Here is a 17,772-nt window from a genome sequence, read left to right as displayed (position 1 = left end):
CCAAACCTTGGAATTTATCTGAGTCAAGATGGTTGTCCAATGTCTAGGGGTCCTGGTGGCCCAGCGGTTGCTCATTGGGCTGCTAACTGCAAACTACGCAGTTCGAAACCACCAGAGGCAGCAGACAAGGCTTGCCACACCTGTCAAACGTTACAAGCTCTGAATCTGCCCTGTGGAGTTGCTGCGAGCTGGAATCGGCTTAAGGACAGTTGGGTTTAGTTTTGTTGAGAGGAAGCCCTGGGAACGCTGCGAGGCGAAGGTGGGACTGGATGCCGAAACCCACCAGCTGCTCCGAGAGAAAAAGAGGAAGCAGCTTATTTGAAAATATTTGCAACCTTAGAAACCCTATATTGCTGTGAATCATAATCGGCTCCCTAGCAGGGGCCAGTATCCTTTTCTGTTAGGAGATCCCCTCTGTCGACCCATACGCTAACATAAGAAGGCCAGGTAAGAGGAAATGGAGTGAGACTTAAGGTATGTAGGAAAGAAGATGGGTGGCATCAGTGAGACTTAAGGTAGAATTCCAATGTCCACACTGCATATCATATGATCATGAGCTAGTAGTCTCTGTAATCCCTTTGATTTAATATTCTTCTCTATGAAGTGATCATGATGATACTTTATAGTATTTTAACTAATAGAGTCATATATGTTTGGTATAAAGTAGTCCCTCCATAACTGAACCCTCTGTCAATAGTTGACAGTGATGAAGAGCAACAGCTCCGCAGCGACTGAACTTACTACGTGACTACACGTGACCATGTGACATACTACTGTGCCACACACCGCAGCAGCGAGGAAGGGTTTGCAGTATCAAGTGAGGAGATGTCTTTTGTATTTTCAGTTGGCCGTTGGACATAGCTTTCCCATGGATCAGGTGTAATAGATACTAACCGCTCAAGTTCTCTAAGCTGCAGAGTGTGTTTAGGATTATGCTCCCGAGGGTGGAGCACAGAGCTTGGGGGGTGAGGGGGTGGGAGGGCGGGGGAGTCCGTTGTGTAAGTGTTTACTGAATAAAATTGGGAAGCTTTGAAAGTTCTTTTTTTTTTTTAATGAAAGTTCCTAGTACTTAAAATATTCTTATTTTCATACTGATTATCTTTAATGTGAACCCCCTGATTTACACATGGGTGTTCCTCCACAAGTCATTTCTAAGGTAGTGTAAGGCTTGGGCATTCGTTTAAATGCTGCTTAGGTGCAGATATGTCGTCTTTGTTTTAAATCATTTTACGGGGGGGCTCCCACAACTCTCATCACAGTCCATCCATCCATCCATCCATCCATCCATCCATCCATCCATCCATCCATCCATTGTGTCCAGCACATTTGTACATTAGTTGCCATCATTCTCAAAACATTTTCTTTCTACTCGAGCCCTGGGTATCAGCTCCTCACTTTTTTAGACATGTCCTCTAACAAAGGTCATTTAACTCAGTATAGTTTGATTTAAAAAGAAAAGCGCATTTAGTTAAAACAAATGTGAATATGTGGCATTCGAATAGTGAATAAACTTACATATGAAGTGTAAGTTTTATAAAGTAACTATAAATGTAATTTGGAGCCCTGGTGATGTAGTGGTTATACTTTGGGCTGCTGACTGCAAGGTCAGCAGTTCAACACCACCAGCTGCTTCATGGGAGAAAGATGGGCTTTCTACTCCTGTAAATAGTTACAGCCTTGGAAACACACAGGGCCAGTTCTGCCTTGTCCTGTAGGGTCACTATGAGTCAGAATCCACTCGATGGCAGTGAGTGAGTGGTAGATATTAGAAGTGTCATGTTGAGGTTTTGAATAAACTCATTTGGGATTCAAAGGCTAGATCGCCTATGTGCTGACTTATAAAGAAGCCCAAGATATATTATTGTTGGCTAGCAGAAAAGGAAGTTTCATAAATTATCTGTGTAGGGTTTTCCCACTTAAAAATGTAGTATTTGTAGAACACATGTAGAAGAATTTAGGACACTGGGAGGCCGAACCTGGTTAGGAATGAGGGATTCAGAGCCAGAGTGCATGAATTTGAGAGGCATCTCTTACTACAGATGTCAAATTGGTCAAGTGACTTCATCTTTCTCTTTTATTTGTCTCATGTTTAAAGTGGACGTAATAATCACACTTAACTTTTAAAGTTTTTGTTTTTGAGGGTCAAATGAGTCTTCTTCGAATGACATTGTTGTTATTTTCTGGTGCCATCGAACCTTCGCCCCCCTAAGTAACATTGCCCAGTTTTGTGCCATCCTCGGCATTGTGATGTTTGGAGCTATTGTTGCAACCACTGTGTCAATCTGTTTTCTTGAGGGCTTTCTTCTTTTCTGCTGACCTTTTCCCAAGAATGATGTCTTGGCCGGGCTTGATCTCGCCGGATGCCGTGTCCAACGTCTTGCCATGCACACACCCAAGGAGCATTCTGGTTGTATTTCCAAGACAGATCTGTCTGTTCTTCTTGCAGTCCACGGTCCTTCCGATATTCTTCACCCACCCCGGAACTCAAACACACCTGTTCTTCTCCCGTCTTCCTGTTCATCATTTAGATTTCACATAGGCATAGGGAAATGGGAGTACTGTGGCTTGTGTCAGGTGCTCCGTAGTCCTCAAAGTAACACAGGCTCTTTAACACTTTAAAGAGCTTTTTGCAGCAGATTTACCCAATGCAATATGTTGTTTGACTTCTTGGCTGCTTTCATGGCACAGAGAAATCTTCAAATGTTAATATTTGTCTTGAACCAAAGCAAAAGAAAGGTAATTTTTGCTTAAGCACCTGCAGGAAACCTGAACTGAATGCACCTGTAAAGTTCTGGGTTTTAGAAGTCAGAAGCCATGCTGATAAAATAAAATCTCATTAGAATCGAGCACTCTGATTATTCTTCATTAGTTTCCCATCTTCTCTTTCCTTACAGTAGCTCCCATGGCTGGAGCATGGCGGAGAGCTAAGCTCTGTGACAGGGACTCAGCCAGAGATTCAAATAACTAAACCGGTTCGCTGCCCTAATGACTGTTTTAAGTATAAAAAATGATATATCGAAAGGTAGTTTATTGTTTCATACAATTAATGCTTAAATAAGAACAATACGAGAGGTACATGAAACTAGATTATGTTACTTGGCTAAAACAATGGCAGTATTATTTAAGATATTTCCATATTGTGTTATGGCATGTCCCCACCTGCAATAGTCTCACTTTTCTCTGAGCATCGTCATCTGTATGATTTCTCCTTCTCCATCTCTGCACTGTCGGAGTAGGAGCCCAGGTTGAAATAAAGCAATTATAAACTTCTAATTATCCTATCCATGTTCCTGAATCCTCACTTCAAAATATAAATTTAACACAATTTGTAAATGTGATGTGGCCCGCGTGAATCTTGCCTGTTGCACCAAATAGCCAGCGTTTTAATTGTGTTTGACGCCCCTGCTTTAGAAGTAGGTCAGTTATATGAGTCATTGTGTTTGATATGGTAAACACAGACAACTTCTCTTTTCTTAAAAGATAATTGTTCATCTGGAAGAACCTTTTCATTCTGTTGAACTTACAGCAATTGTTCTGACAGTATTTTCAGTTCTTTGAACACTTTGAGGAATTGCAAATTCTCTCATATTGAGGGAATTTGGGCTGTAACATGAAGCTGAAAGGACTGACAGCGTGTCCCCCTCTCGTTGTGTGCCACGTCTTCTCTTTGTCTAGTGAGGTAACAACCGCAAGGGAATACAGATGTAGTGTTACATCAGAAGCACAATGGGTTTTATGAAATGAATAAATAATTATTACAAGCATGGCTCCGTCTAATTTTTATACTGTGAGCGCTCAGGATACGCTGTTGCGCAGATGATTAGGGTTAAGAGTAAGGGATGTGAATTTGTGATTTCCACATCGGGCAGCTGCCCGCTCACCCACTTCAGAGAGAACCCGGCATATTAACAGTGGGTTCGCCAAACTCCACAACAAGTAGGTGTCGGTTCTGCTGACCCGGTGGGAACCGGCTGAATGCCATCACCGGGTACTGGGGAGCATGGCCCACATCCATGTTATATGGTTGGTGTTAGTGTGGGTGGCTGGCTGTGTATTGTGTGCAGAAATGCAGATATGTGAGTATTAAACATCGAACATGTCACTTTGCTCTTCTGTTAGGTTTGTTCTCATGGAGCAGTCGCTTCTGTGGAAAACACTTTTTCGGTCAGAAAATGTTTTGTCCTTTTTTTGTAACGTATACAACTGGTCGGGCTGAGGCTTTCGGCCGAAGAAGCGGAAACACGAGTTGTGAGCGTCCCTATTCCAGGATAAACGTTGACCGGGCGCCTGCGCTGCTTTTCTCTGGCAGCGTTTCTCAACCTTCCCCATGCTGCGACCCTTTCATACAGTTCCTCATGTTGCGGTGACCCCAACCATGAAACTATTTTCGTGGCTACTTCTTAACTGTCATTTTGCTACTGTTATGAATCGGGCGACTACCCACAGGTTGAGAACCGCTGCAGGTGTGGCAAGCCGGCTTTACAATTATGCTACCTGTACGGCTCACAGGTTGCCTATTCTGTCACAGTGACACGAGTGTATAGTACTTGTTACATCATGTAAAAGTACCTTTTAATCTTGTTCCGTAAGTAGCTAATTCAAACAAATCAGTGTACAGCCTGGCTTGTTTGCCTTTTAACATTGGAATCAGTACAGTTACATAATCATATGTTAGAAAGACACTGATTTCTTCCTTCTTATCTCTTGCAGGATTTCTGGTAGGTCCTGTTTTAGGACAAGATGAGATGAGATACTGTTGACGCATCCGTCTGCTTGGATTCACAGAGAATTGGAGCTTTTCCACTGTGAAGCTGTTTTTCTGGCCTCGTAAACTGAACTTATGAAACCATGGCAGAAGGAAAGACAGAGTTATCTGGGCCCAAAAAGTGTGGCCCATATATTTCGTCTGTCACGAGTCGAAGTGTGAACTTGATGATTCGAGGAGTAGTACTATTTTTGATTGGAGTGTTTCTTGCTTTAGTATTAAATTTGCTTCAGATTCAGAGAAACGTGACCCTCTTTCCACCTGACGTGATTGCAAGCATCTTTTCTTCAGCGTGGTGGGTGCCACCATGTTGTGGCACAGCTTCAGGTATGTGTCAGATATTTCTGTACGGCATAGAAGGTGTAATGCTTACACGGTACTGCTTAGAAGTCTAAGTATGGATATACTTTATCATGGACCTGTGTTAACTGTTTGCTATGTTTAGACAAATGCATCGTCATGTAACCACCAACACAATCCAGATATCTAATATTTCCCTACAGCCCCCCCCCCAGTTTACTCTGTGCCCTCTAGCAGCTTATTCCTTACCCCTAATACCAGACCCCCATTGATTTGCTTTCTGTTGCTCTGTTGTCATCTTTGGGTATTTTCTAACACTTGATATAAATGGATTGTGGAATATAGAATCTTTTGTATCTGGTTGCTATATGCACTTGTCCAACGGGTTCTGACTCATAGCGGTCCCATGTACAAAAGAATGAAATATTGCCCAGTCCTGGCCATCCTTATAATTATCACTGTTTGAGCCCATTGTCGCAGCCATCTCATTGAGGATCATCCTCTTTTTCCGGACCCGCTACAGAACAGGGTGCCTTTCCCCAGGGACTGATCCTTTCTGATTATGTATCTACAGTACAGGAAAAAGATGCACCACCCTTGCCTCCAAGGAGCACTCTGACTGTACTTCCAAATCCAACAAGGATTTGTTCTTTCTCTTGGCAGTTCATGATAGAGTCGGTCTTTTGGCTGGCATCATGATTGAAAGGCGTCAGTTCATCTTCAGTCTTACTTATTCATTGTCCGGCTTTCACATGCATGTGAAGTGATCAGAAATATCCAGGCTTTAGTCCTAGGCCAGGCCCACCTCAGTCTTCAAAGTAACGTCTTGGCAATACTTGAAAGAGATCCTTCGCAGCATATTTGCTCAGTGTAAGGTGCTGCTTGATCTCCTAACTGGTGTTTCCATGGGTGAGACTGGTGGTTCCAAGTAAAATACAAATCCGTTTCGGCTCAGTAGTGCCGGGACATCGATCGTTAGCGTGGCTGGGATCGGGGTGTCAGTCCCCCCCCCCCCCCCACTAATCCTGGGTTCAGTGGGCACAATTGCACGGTTATTATAAAGTCATAAAGAGCTTGAGATGTGGGAGAGAGTCAAATAATGGAGTCAGACACATTTCATGGTAGCGTGCTCACCTCCTGGAGGGCCGTGATCCTACCAGCCAGGTCCGCGCACAGCATAGGCTGAGGCGAGGTGGGGCGTAGACCCGGCAGGATACTTGAGTACCCGGCAGGAGGTTGGAGCCTCCTGTAACCAAGGGTTATATCTCTTTCGGGGACATATTTACAGGTAACCAAACATCATAGGAAGGGGGTGTACCATAGGCATACACATCATAGGAAGGGGATGAGCTAGGGGTGTACACATGATAGGAAGGGGTGGAACTAGAGGTATACATGTGACAAGAAGGGCGGACCCTAGAGTCATGATGGCGGCCTAACCTTGGCCACCCTTGGGTGGACTTGACCTCTGGGGTCTCCTACAAGGAAGCAGTCTACTATCCTTATCAGAAGGGATAAATAGTGGTGGCTGCTTGCTCTAGATGGCTGATAGCTCTTAGGGAGACTAACCCCTGACCTGCTTCTGTTGACCTCCAAGTGTATAGTCATTTGCATGCAGTTAAGTATGGCATATATTTGGGGGAGACAACTTGGGAGAAATCCTTGTTTCCCACACTTTAGAATTCCATTTCATTTTTGACAACTTTCAGTGTTCTGGATTCATACATCGTTCGTTCCACATTCAGGTTATTGACAGATGTTTGCACCTGCATCTTCTCATTTTGACTCAAGCCACCAACAGCAAATGAAGGACCCAACAGCTTCTTCCACCCCCATCATTAATGTCAGCTCTGCTCTCAGGAGGCAGTTTTCTGTTGTATTTTGAATGCCTGCTGCCTTAGGGCTCATCTTCCAGCATTATATCAATATTCTGTTGCTGTAAGACTCCAGAAGTAGATCACCAGGTCCCCCTTAGTATATCTTAGTCTGGAAGCTCTGCTGAAACCTGCCCACCATGGGTGACCCTGCTGGTATTTGAAATGTTAGTGACCTAATTTCCACTATCACAGCAACACATAAGCCACCACAGTACAAATACTGACAGATGCGTGGTGGTCTGTCTGATGCGTGGTGGTCTGTCTGATGCGTGGTGGTCTACCTGATGCGTGTTGGTCTGTCTGATGCGTGGTGGTCTTTCTGATGCGTGGTGGTCTACCTGATGCGTGGTGGTCTACCTGATGCGTGATGGTCTGTCTGATGCGTGGTGGTCTGTCTGATGCGTGCTGGTCTGTCTGATGCGTGCTGGTCTACCTGAACTAGGGATCATTAACATTTTATCCTAAATATTTTAGAGTTCCTTTGGCAGAGGGCATTTAACCCCTTAGTTACTCCCTTTCTTCAAACTGGCTCCTCTAAGTCTTATTTTAGATTATCTTGATGACACCATTGTTTAATAGTAAGGTTTTGATTGGGAAATTATTGTCTTAATTTTGAAGCAGTTGAAAACTCAAAAGCTGAAATAGGTTTATTAAGAGTGAAAACCTCGTGCGTTGTTTTTAAATTTTTGAATATTTGCTTTATCCTCTGTTGTCTCTTGCTTTAAAATGTATTTTAGGAATCATGAATAGGGGAGGGGTCAGTGGTGGGTCAGTGATAGAATTCTCACTTTCTATGTGGGAGACACTGGTTTGATTCCCAGCCAACGTACCTTCTGTGCAGCTACCACCTGTCAGTAGAGGTTTCAAAAGATGATAAATAATAAAGTTTTAGAAGGAAGCCATCTTAAAGAATAAAGATTATTCTCATTGACAAAGAAAATTGCTTTTTCAAATGTCCATTTGGTGTCTTAGACTGAATATACATGAAAACCTTGCAGTATAATTTAAGTCCCTCCTGGCTTACATCCTAGAATGGAAGTCAAGGAGGAGGAGTTAGGTGTAAAATGTTTTAGGATGACCTCCTGACACATATTGGACAATTATGAAATTCTGTTGCATGGATTGAAGTGCCCTGTTGTGGTAAGGATTCTATGTGGTTTATGTATTGATGCTTCATTGCTACAATATTTTCAGTATTGGTTTTGCTGGGAAAGTCAAGATGCTTACTACATGAAAGGGAAGATACCAGCATCCTGTTGGTTGTCAACGATGGAAACCAGCTTCTTGTGTAAGAAAGGAATTTTTCTCAAGAACTAATAGAAAAGACAATGCTTTGGGGGTGGATAAAATAACTATCCATTATTCATATGTTGGTTTACTGAACTGAGAGACTGGTGTGTTGCCGTGATGGTGCAAGCCATGCCACCAGCATTTCAAAGACCAGCAGGGTCGCCCCGGAGGGCGGCTTTCAGCAGAGCTTCCAGACTGAGACAGACTAGGAGGAAGGAGCTAGTGTTCTCCTTTTAGAAAGTGGCCACTGAAAACCTTGTGGCTTGATATGGTGCTGGAAGAGGAGCTCCTGTGTTTGGCAGGCACTGAGACTGCAACTCAGGGAGAGCTACCTCCTTAAAGTCAGCTACAGCGATGCGGACGGAGTTCACCTTTGGGATGTATATTTTCTGCGGTGGTATAACTCCAAATGCAAGGCAAAAAGCTGCAAGCATCCATTATTAATCAGAACATGGAGTATATGAAGTTTCAATCTAGGAAAACTTGAAGTTATAATAAATAAATTGGGACACGTAAAGATTGGTATCTTAGCCATTCCAAGAAAGTAAACCCACTGCTGTTGTGGTTGATTCTGACTTCTAGTGACCCTGAAAATAAGAGGGTTTCTGCTCCTATGGGATTCCTTGTGGGGAAAGGACACCTCACCTTCTACCGCAGAGTGGCTGATGGGTTTGAACCACCAACCTTGAAGTTCTCAGTGAAAGCATAACCTACTCTACCACCAGGGCTCCTTTCCTAGCCAGTTTGACCCAGACAATCATATGGTCTACTATTGTAGGAAGAAGGACCCCGTGACACTCTCAGGTGACAAGATTGGTGATTCAAACCCACCAGCCATTCCTCGGAAGAAAGTTGAGACGTTCTTCTGTCAGTTGAGCCTCTGAAAGTTTGTAGAGGGCTGCTAGGCGTCTGATTTGATTCAGTGGCGGTTAGTAATGGCAGGTGTGAGGAACTTGAGAGAAACAGAGTCAACCCTACCATTAGGATCTCTCCAGAAGTACAAGTCTGTCAGGGATAGGATAATGTCTATTAAGGAAGACCGATGGATATGATTGCAGTTCTAATCCGAGCAACAAGCACTGAAGCCAAGGATGAAGAAATGGGAGGTTTTACCAACTCCTGAAACTAGTCAAACATGCAATCCGTGTACCTTACTAGCTTCTGGTGATCGGAATGCAAAAGTTGGAAAACAAAGCAGGATTGGTGATGTGAAAATACAGTCTTGGTGATAAAAAAGGATACCAGAGAGTCTGTGATAGAATTTTGTGAGACCAGTGATTTATTTATTGCAAATACCTCTTTTTTCTCCAACAACATAAGTGTAATTATACATGGGAATTAAGTCTATGGTATGCATATTAAAAGACAACAGAGAAGCTCAGTGTCATTAGAACAAGGCCAGGACTGGTTGTGAAACCGATCATCAATTACTCATGGGCAAGTGCAAGATGAAGCTGAAGCAAACCCAAACAAGTCCACGTCAGCCAGAGGACGACCTTGAGTGTGTCCCACCTGAAAATAAACAGTCTGAAGAGTAGATTTGACATATAGATCACTAATGGTCAAAGATCCGAGAAGTGACATACCTGAAGAAACCAAACTGTATAAAAAAGAAAGACAACCCGATTGGTTATCAGCAGAAACTATCTAGCTTGCTCTTGAATGTAGACTAGCTAAAACCATTGGAAAGAATGAGGACGTCTGAGAGCTTGAAAGAACATTTAAAGGAGAAGCTAGAAAAGATGAAGCAAAGGCATTATAATGCAATGAACAAAGGCCAGGTGTTAGAAAGCGCAAAAGGGCGAGCTACAAGAAAGCCGAGCGAACTCGAGAAGAGGTTGTGGAACACGGGGTGATATTATTGCTGATGTTGGGGAACACCAGGAAGAGGTTTGGGGTTAGGCGCCCTCAGGTTACTTCTGGCTCACCAGGTCCCCATGTGCACCAGCATGAAACACTGCCCAGGAATGCGCCAGCCTCACACACGTTTGAATCTATGGTTGACGCTGCTTTGTCAACGTGTCTGGTTGAGGTTCTTTCTCTTTTTGCCTCTTCTGCAAAGCTTTCCCGACACGGCAGTCTTTCCCTCCCCTGGCTGCATGCAAGGAGGTGACTAGGCCCCTAATAGGCCCTGCCATTTTCACCCCAACCCAGTAGTGTCTTTTTTTCAGTGCCCAAAGAAGAACTGAAACACTGTCTTAATCATTTTCCTTTTTAAATCTCCAGCAAAGACCAAGAACTAGACACATCATGGGGTTTTAAGTATTTGTTGATTTTTATTTTGTTAAAGAATGCCTTATCCAGTCAGAGTTTTCTACCAAAGCATGTCCCACTGAGCAGCTTTGTGTTTTTCAGTCCATTTTCCTTGCAGGAAATTTGAGCTGTGCTAGTGCTCCGCTGCCTTGCGCAGACCACCCTAAAAAAGTGATGACCCAAGACGGAAGCGGTGCAGACTTCGGTGGTCTTGGTTCTTGGTAGACTGTAACTGGTCAGTGGGAAATCATTGGAACATGTCTCAAGAAATGTGACTGCATCAGAGAACCATCTGATTAAGCAGGGCTGTGTTTGTATAATTGTGCACAGGCATTGCTTTAATAGTCTCTCTTTTGGGAATAAGAAAGTGGAGAAAGAGTGAAAGAGCTCAGATAAACTTCTGAGCTAGCTCTCAAACGATGCAAACTCACGGTGCAGTCTATATTGCTAGCTCACCCTGCCATGCCTTTATTTAAAGAAAAGAAAGAAGACAGTTAATAGGAAGTGACAACTTTCCTCAATTTCTTCCTCTCCCCAAGAAAGAGAGAACCAGGCATACTCTATGGATTTTATTTTTATTGGCAAATCCCAAGGTTGGCAGCCTGGTGGTTTAGATTCTCGTTTTTGGGCTCTCTCTGCTCACTTTCCTCTCACTTGCCAACCTGATATCACATGCCTAAAAATATAACTTTTTTTACCTACGTATATCTGTGCACATCCATGTCAGTCTTTTCTATGTGATAATTCTTTACCCGCGGCATCAGCTGTTGAGGGAAGTTGACTCGGAAGGCCCGATATTACTTGATTTTACTCAGCAACAGGCAAAGGAAGAGAGGGCGAGAGCAATGGTAGGTTTCATGACCCCTTGAGGAAACAAGAAGAGGTAATACTCACTTAGCTACATCTCAACGGTGAGGCCTATTTGCTGCAAGTTGAATTGTGTAGAATTCTGGAGAAATGCTGTCAGTTAAACGTGCAGTATTTTAGAGTGAAATCTTTTAATTGGCAATGTAATGTGAAACTTAAAAGCTTACTAAAGCATTTAAAAATAGTTGTTGGAGCTCTGGGTTGCTGACATTTGCTGTTAATCTCTTGGTTATGTGCACGCTTAGCACATGCCTCTCCAAAGGCCACTCAGTTTGTGGACTAGAAGGTGCATATGCCCTGGCAGCATCTCTCCTCCTGGAAGAGGGCACCTGCAGTGTCTTTCTTTTAAAAAAATCAATTTATTAGGGGCTCATACAACTCTTATCACAATCCATGCATGCATTAATTGTGTAAAGCACATTTGTACATTCATTGCCCTCATCATTCTCAAAATATTTGCTCTCCACTTAAACCCCCGGCATCAGCTCCTCATTTTTCCCCTCCCTCCCCATTCCCCACTCCCTCATGAACCCTTGATAATTTACAAATTATTATTTTGTCATATCTTGCACTGTCCAACGTCTCCCTTCACCCACTTTTCTGTTTCTCCGTCCCCCAGGGAGGAGATTATATGTAGATCCTTGTAATCGGTTCCCCCTTTCCACCCTACCCTCGCTTCACCCTCCCGGTATCGCCACTTACACCACTGCCCCTGAAGGGATCATCCGTCTTGGATTCCCTGTGTTTCCAGTTCCTATCTGTACCAGTGTACATCCTCTGGTCTAGCCAGATTTGTAAGATAGAATTGGGATCATGATAGTTGCGGGGGGGTAGGAAGCATTTAGGAACTAGAGGAAAGTTGTATGTTTCATCGTTGCTACATTGCACCCTGACTGGCTCGTCTCCTCCCCGAGACCCTTCTGTAAGGGGATGTGCAGTGGCCTACAAATGGATCTTGGGTCCCCAAACTGCACACCCCCTCATTCACAATGATATGATTTTTGGTTCTTCGATGCCTGATAACTGATCCCTTCGGTAACTTGTGATCACACAGGCTGGTGTGCTTCTTCCATGTGGGCTTTGTTGCTTCTGAGCTAGATGGCCGCTTGTTTACCTTCAAGCCTTTAAGACTCCAGATGCTATATCTTTTTGATAACCGGGCACCATCAGCTTTCTTCGCCACATTTGCTTATGCACCCATTTGTCTTCAGCGATCGTATCAGGGAGGTGAGCACACAATGATATGATTTTTGGTTCTTCGATGCCTGATAACTGATCCCTTCGGTAACTTGTGATCACACAGGCTGGTGTGCTTCTTCCATGTGGGCTTTGTTGCTTCTGAGCTCCATGGCCACTTGTTTACCTCCTGCAGTCTCTTTCTAATGGCGCTCCTTTGGTCTGCTAGTCTGGAAGGCATAATAGTTCATCGATTTGTCTTTTTCCTTGAAGATTGGAATGCATTGCTTGCAAGATGGAGTGAGCCTGCACCAGGCCAGGGAAGGAGATTGTGCCACTCAGACACTTCAATTTGGGTGCAATAATTTTATGATGCCTCACAGGTGATATTGAACATACCTTCAACTAATGTGACAGTTGTGTCTTTCTTCTCATAATCATTCTCTTTAGAAAGATGAGCAAATCAAAGGTGCCTAGTTATTTCCTGTTAGCTATGATCTGTGGAAATAGTTATTTTCCTTATAACTTTCTGAAAAGTTTTTGTGGTACATTAACTAGTCTTTCAAAATGATTAACTTAGCATTTATAATCCTCTTCTACCTGGTGAATAAAATGTTTGACAGGTGTTTATGTTAAGAATTGGGTGAGAATGTTTGAGTTTCAACCACAGATATTTGTATACATTTATTTATAATTAATTACACAGGTGGCATTCAAGATGTTCTTTCTAAAACTAAGAAATGTCTTGAGAAAACTTATTATTTCTCAATAATGAATTTAAATTTTAACCTCAAATTTGTAATCCATAACCTGTTTTCCCCATATTTTCCTGTGTGCAATAGAATGTTACATGTAAATGTCAGCTGGGAGTCTTTCTGCCGTGGTAGTATAACATGCAGACTTATTCGAGGGCCTGTCAGGGCAATCCAGCCCCTAACACATCATCACAGGCCCGCAGGCGCAATTGTACAGCGATAATAAGTAAAGATTATAGTAAAGTCATAGAGCGCATGAGAGATAAAATGAGACTGAAATAATGGAGTCAGACACATTTCATGGTAGCATGCTCACCTCAGCCCTGCTTGGTGGTCCACGTGGAGGGAGAGGGGCAGGGGGAGGAGGACAAGGGCAAAGGGAACAGGGGAGCGAGGACGGGAGAAGAGAGGGAGCCAATGAGACGCCGAGAGAGAGAGCTTTTTATTGCTAACCCAGGCCTATATATCTTTGGGAGGACTGCAAGCTCACTAATTACAGGTAAAGACATACATCACAGGAAGGGGTTGCACTATAGGTTATACAGCAGTGAGAGGGGGACAATCTAGGGATATACACACAATAGGAAGAGGAGGAGGAATGGGGGTACACATGTGACAAGATGGGCGGATCCTAGATTCAGGATGGCAGCCTAACTTTGGATGTCACTGAGCAGGTTTGACCACTTCTCTGGATCTCCATAGAAACCATTATCAGTAGGGTGTAATCCCCACCTACAGGAGCCAAGCTAATGGTTGCAAGCCTATAGGGAGAAGTAGCCCATTGTCTTTAACAGAAGGGAGTGGGGAGGGGAGGAGGGGGGCTATCAGTGGTCTAGCCACTGACTGCCTTCAGGAAGGTAACTTGACAATCGTTTATCATTAGCTGCTAGCAGTGTCCTAAGTCTAACATATTTGGGGGAGAGACTTGGGAGAAATCTTCTGCTTCCCACAAGGGCCAAGGGTGGAAGTCAGTTAGACTCAGGACAAGGGCATTGGAGCCACTAGAATGAGGAGAGACGCTGGAGCGGCAAGGCTAATCTACAAAATGGGAAAGCTGGAACCACCAGAATATTGGGTGTACAATGAACTTGTACAGTTATATGGTTCCAGCCCTGGTGGCATAGTGTATTGCATGCTGGGCTGCTAACTGCAAGGTCAGCAGTTCAAAACTACGAGCGGCTCCTAGGGAGAACAACTGGGGCTCTTTCCACTCCATAAAGATGCAAAGCCTTGGAAACCCACAGGGCCGTTCTCCTCTGTGCCATAAGGTTCCTGCAAGGAGAAATCCACTCAATCGCAGCAAGTTTCAGAACTTTTCCTTAGCTTTGTGGCATTCAGTAGCATGTTTCTTGTTACACAGTTTAAAGAGAACATTGTTTAACTCTTAACTGGTCGATGCTTTTCAAGTCTCAGAGATATGAGTAGTAGTGTCATGAACGATTGATTCCAGTTTGTTCACGTGTGAATCATACATGTAAATAGCATTTGCCTATCATAATTTACAGTCTTGTTTTTGAAGTTTACGATGCTTTCATTAATGGTATAATCCATATCTACAAGGGGCTTCAAAAGGTTTGTGGAAAAATAAAATTTAAAGATAATGGATTTCCCCCCACTTTTTAAAGTGGAAAAGAGAGCTTTTTAAAGCCTCTCTTATATATCTGTCAAAAAGCATTGCTACAAACTGATAGAAATCTTTATTAAGCACAAGTATCAAAATGTGAAGCTATTACTTCTTGATACGACCTCCTTTCCCCGAAGAATGCTGCGTTCTTTGACACCACCTCCCAGTGGCAGGTTTGGCATCTCTGGGGCACTCAAATCATGTTCCTTTGAAGTTTTCTGAGTTTGGGGGATCAGAAGAAACCTGAAGGGGCAGGATCAGTGCTGTACAGGGTGGCTGGGGTAAGATTTCCCAATGACATTCTTGTAAGACAACATTTCGTTTCCCCCAAGAATAAGCCTGTGGTGATAGGAGGAGAATAAAAATTCCTCAGTGAAATTTCCAGTTTTTGTTTTTCTCAGCAGTGAAGTTGTAAATTGTGGTAGAACCTCTTGCTGAGAAGCCGCCATGATCACATTGTGTCTTTTGAGGAGGTTGATTAAGATTCCCCCTTTTGATAATCAGGAGTATCAAGAGTCCCCAGAAACGGTCTTCTTAACCTTCTGAGCTGACCTTTCTGCTCTGACTTTAACTAGCCCAGCACATCCCCTCAGAAACCACTGATTTAATTAGCCGTTTGCTTTGGTTTGGATTTTTAAACTGAGGACACCCTAATGAGACTAAGACAGTGTATTACTGAGAGAACTTGTCTGCAGCCACCTCCTGATCGCAGAGACCATTAGCTTTTATGAACTGGAAACTTAGTAGCAATATATATATATATATTTGCAATATTTTTTTCCTTACCTTGGTGTGTGTGTTCTACATATTTTTTTTTATTGTAGAAGGTAGGTTTAAAAACGTAAGTGTTTGATGTTAGGTAACTTGAAGTGCTTTTAAATAAAGAATCATTAAATGCATATTTAATAACTCTTTAGCTTAAGCGTTGTTGTCATTGAAGATTGAACATGTCTTAATTGTTTTCTCTTTGATCCACAGCTGTGATTGGATTATTATACCCCTGCATTGACAGGCATCTGGGAGAGCCACATAAATTTAAGAGAGAGTGGTCCAGTGTCATGCGCTGTGTAGCTGTCTTTGTTGGTATAAATCATGCCAGTGCTGTATCCTTTACTCTGTAGTGAGATGCACAATTGAGCAGCTTCTAACCAGCCAGAGGCTAAACAGCTGCTTGCAACTTCCTGTTGTCAAATTGTGATCTGCCTACTTGCTCACAGAAAGAATGTGGGTGGTATTATTGAAACCTCACACGGGGTAGCCATGTAATTATAGTTTGAAGTACTGTATAACCTTTCATTCATATTCCTATTTTTGATAGCACTTAAAAACTTTGCATAATTTTTAAATGTACGTGTTTGCCTAAAACGAGGCTTCGTAATTGATTCCATAGAGTTTTGATAATTCTAAGATAGAAACAAGTATGTTTTCAAAGGCTTTTCAGCCTCTCTGCATTTAAAAGTTGGCCACGGGTGGCTGTGGGTGCTGAACTTTGTTGCTGTTTCTGGCCTTTTGAAAAATGTTTATTTTTAATATAAAGAAGTTTTACTTATATATGTACATACATGTATCCAAATATATGTGTATATTTAAAGTTAGCATTAAATGGTTTATGTCAACACCAATAAACCACATAGATATTCTTAAAGGCATAAAGAGAAATATCAAACGTAAACATATCGCTGGCTCCAAAAATGTGGTTTACCATCTTTTTTTACCAAATTTTGATTGCTTGGAAAGTCTAGTCATTTGATTTTGTAGTCAAGGCATAGTCTTACAGTGTCTAATCTTGAAGGTAAGGGCGGTCTCTTTCTCTCTCCTGTTCATGTTATCCTTGTGGCGGCGGGACCCCACCTCTAGAGCAGACATTTTTGTTCTCGGGGTTTGTATTGTTACTCTCCCAACCTTTCCCTTGCCCTACATCCTTGTCGACCCTGTTCCCTTGTAGAAAAGGATCTTAGAAATGCTAGTCCTGGCTTCTCTTTTCTGGAAGATGTGCTTTAGAGAGTGGAGGTGACAGGACAGCCAGTGTGACTCAGGTTTGCTCCTGGAACTGCCATGGCTGTTAGCTGGAGAGGGAGGTGAGTCTTGTGGCTTGTAGATTCCTGAGTCTTTATGAAAAGCAGTTGGAGTGTGTGTTGTGTGTGTATAGGGTGTGGGGTGGGGTGGGGGAGTGCATTGTGCTGCACATTGTGAAGAAGCTAAGGAACAGAAACCATCGAAAGGGGCGAGTCCAAGATTCAGGAAACCCATCTGCCTTCCCGTTTCCATTGTGGAGGCCCTTGGAGGTGTGTGAATTTGGAAATCTCGCCGATTTCCAGTCTAGATTTACCTTTAAAGAATTTACCATTGAGATTTTTTATTTTATTTATTAAAAATGAGTGGTTTGGAGAACTTAAAAAGACAGAATAATAGAATTGCGCATCTAGTTGTTTAGAAATTATCGAGTCCAATTTGTTTTACTATAATAAAAAAAATGGCGCAGGTAGGTGATTGGCCAAGCTACTCATACGGGACAGAACTGAACTCATGCCTGGAGACCTGTATTTAAATCTAGAAACATCTCATTCTCCATCCTGAGGCCTCTCCAAAATGTGCCATTCTTTTCTGTTTGATGGAATAAGACCTTTTTATCTCAGATATTTCAGCTATGATTTTTGTTCGCATATAGAGAAATAGAAATATCTTTTCTGGAATTTTTAAAACTGGAAATTTCTAGTTTAACTTTTTCCTTTTGATTACTCTTCTTTCTGTCTCCATATTATGCTTATCCGTATCAATATTGTATAATATGCTTATCCATATCCAGATTGTATAATATGCTTATCCATATCAATATTGTATAGTATGCTTATCCATATCAATATT

The 17,772-nt window shown here is 42.7% G+C and overlaps 1 protein-coding gene across 2 annotated transcripts in view; it reads left to right on the top strand.

Annotated features, from left to right (window-relative positions):
* The window catches only part of INSIG2 (insulin induced gene 2), a 29,083-nt gene that overhangs the window by 5,133 nt on the left and 6,178 nt on the right, over window positions 1-17,772 (top strand). For both annotated transcript variants that reach the window (XM_045287433.1, XM_004711888.2), the window contains exons 2-3: window positions 4,711-5,092; window positions 15,886-16,010. In XM_045287433.1, coding sequence (XP_045143368.1) covers window positions 4,849-5,092; window positions 15,886-16,010 — 369 coding nt within the window. In that variant the 5' untranslated portion in view covers window positions 4,711-4,848. The remainder of the gene's footprint in view (window positions 1-4,710; window positions 5,093-15,885; window positions 16,011-17,772) is intronic.

Source organism: Echinops telfairi, unplaced genomic scaffold (assembly GCF_000313985.2).
Source record: "Echinops telfairi isolate 266 unplaced genomic scaffold, ASM31398v2 ScPeMD7_15;HRSCAF=58, whole genome shotgun sequence".
Lineage (NCBI taxonomy): Eukaryota > Metazoa > Chordata > Mammalia > Afrosoricida > Tenrecidae > Echinops > Echinops telfairi.
The sequence above is the reverse complement of the archived record's forward strand: the minus strand, read 5'-3'. Positions and strand labels throughout refer to the sequence as shown.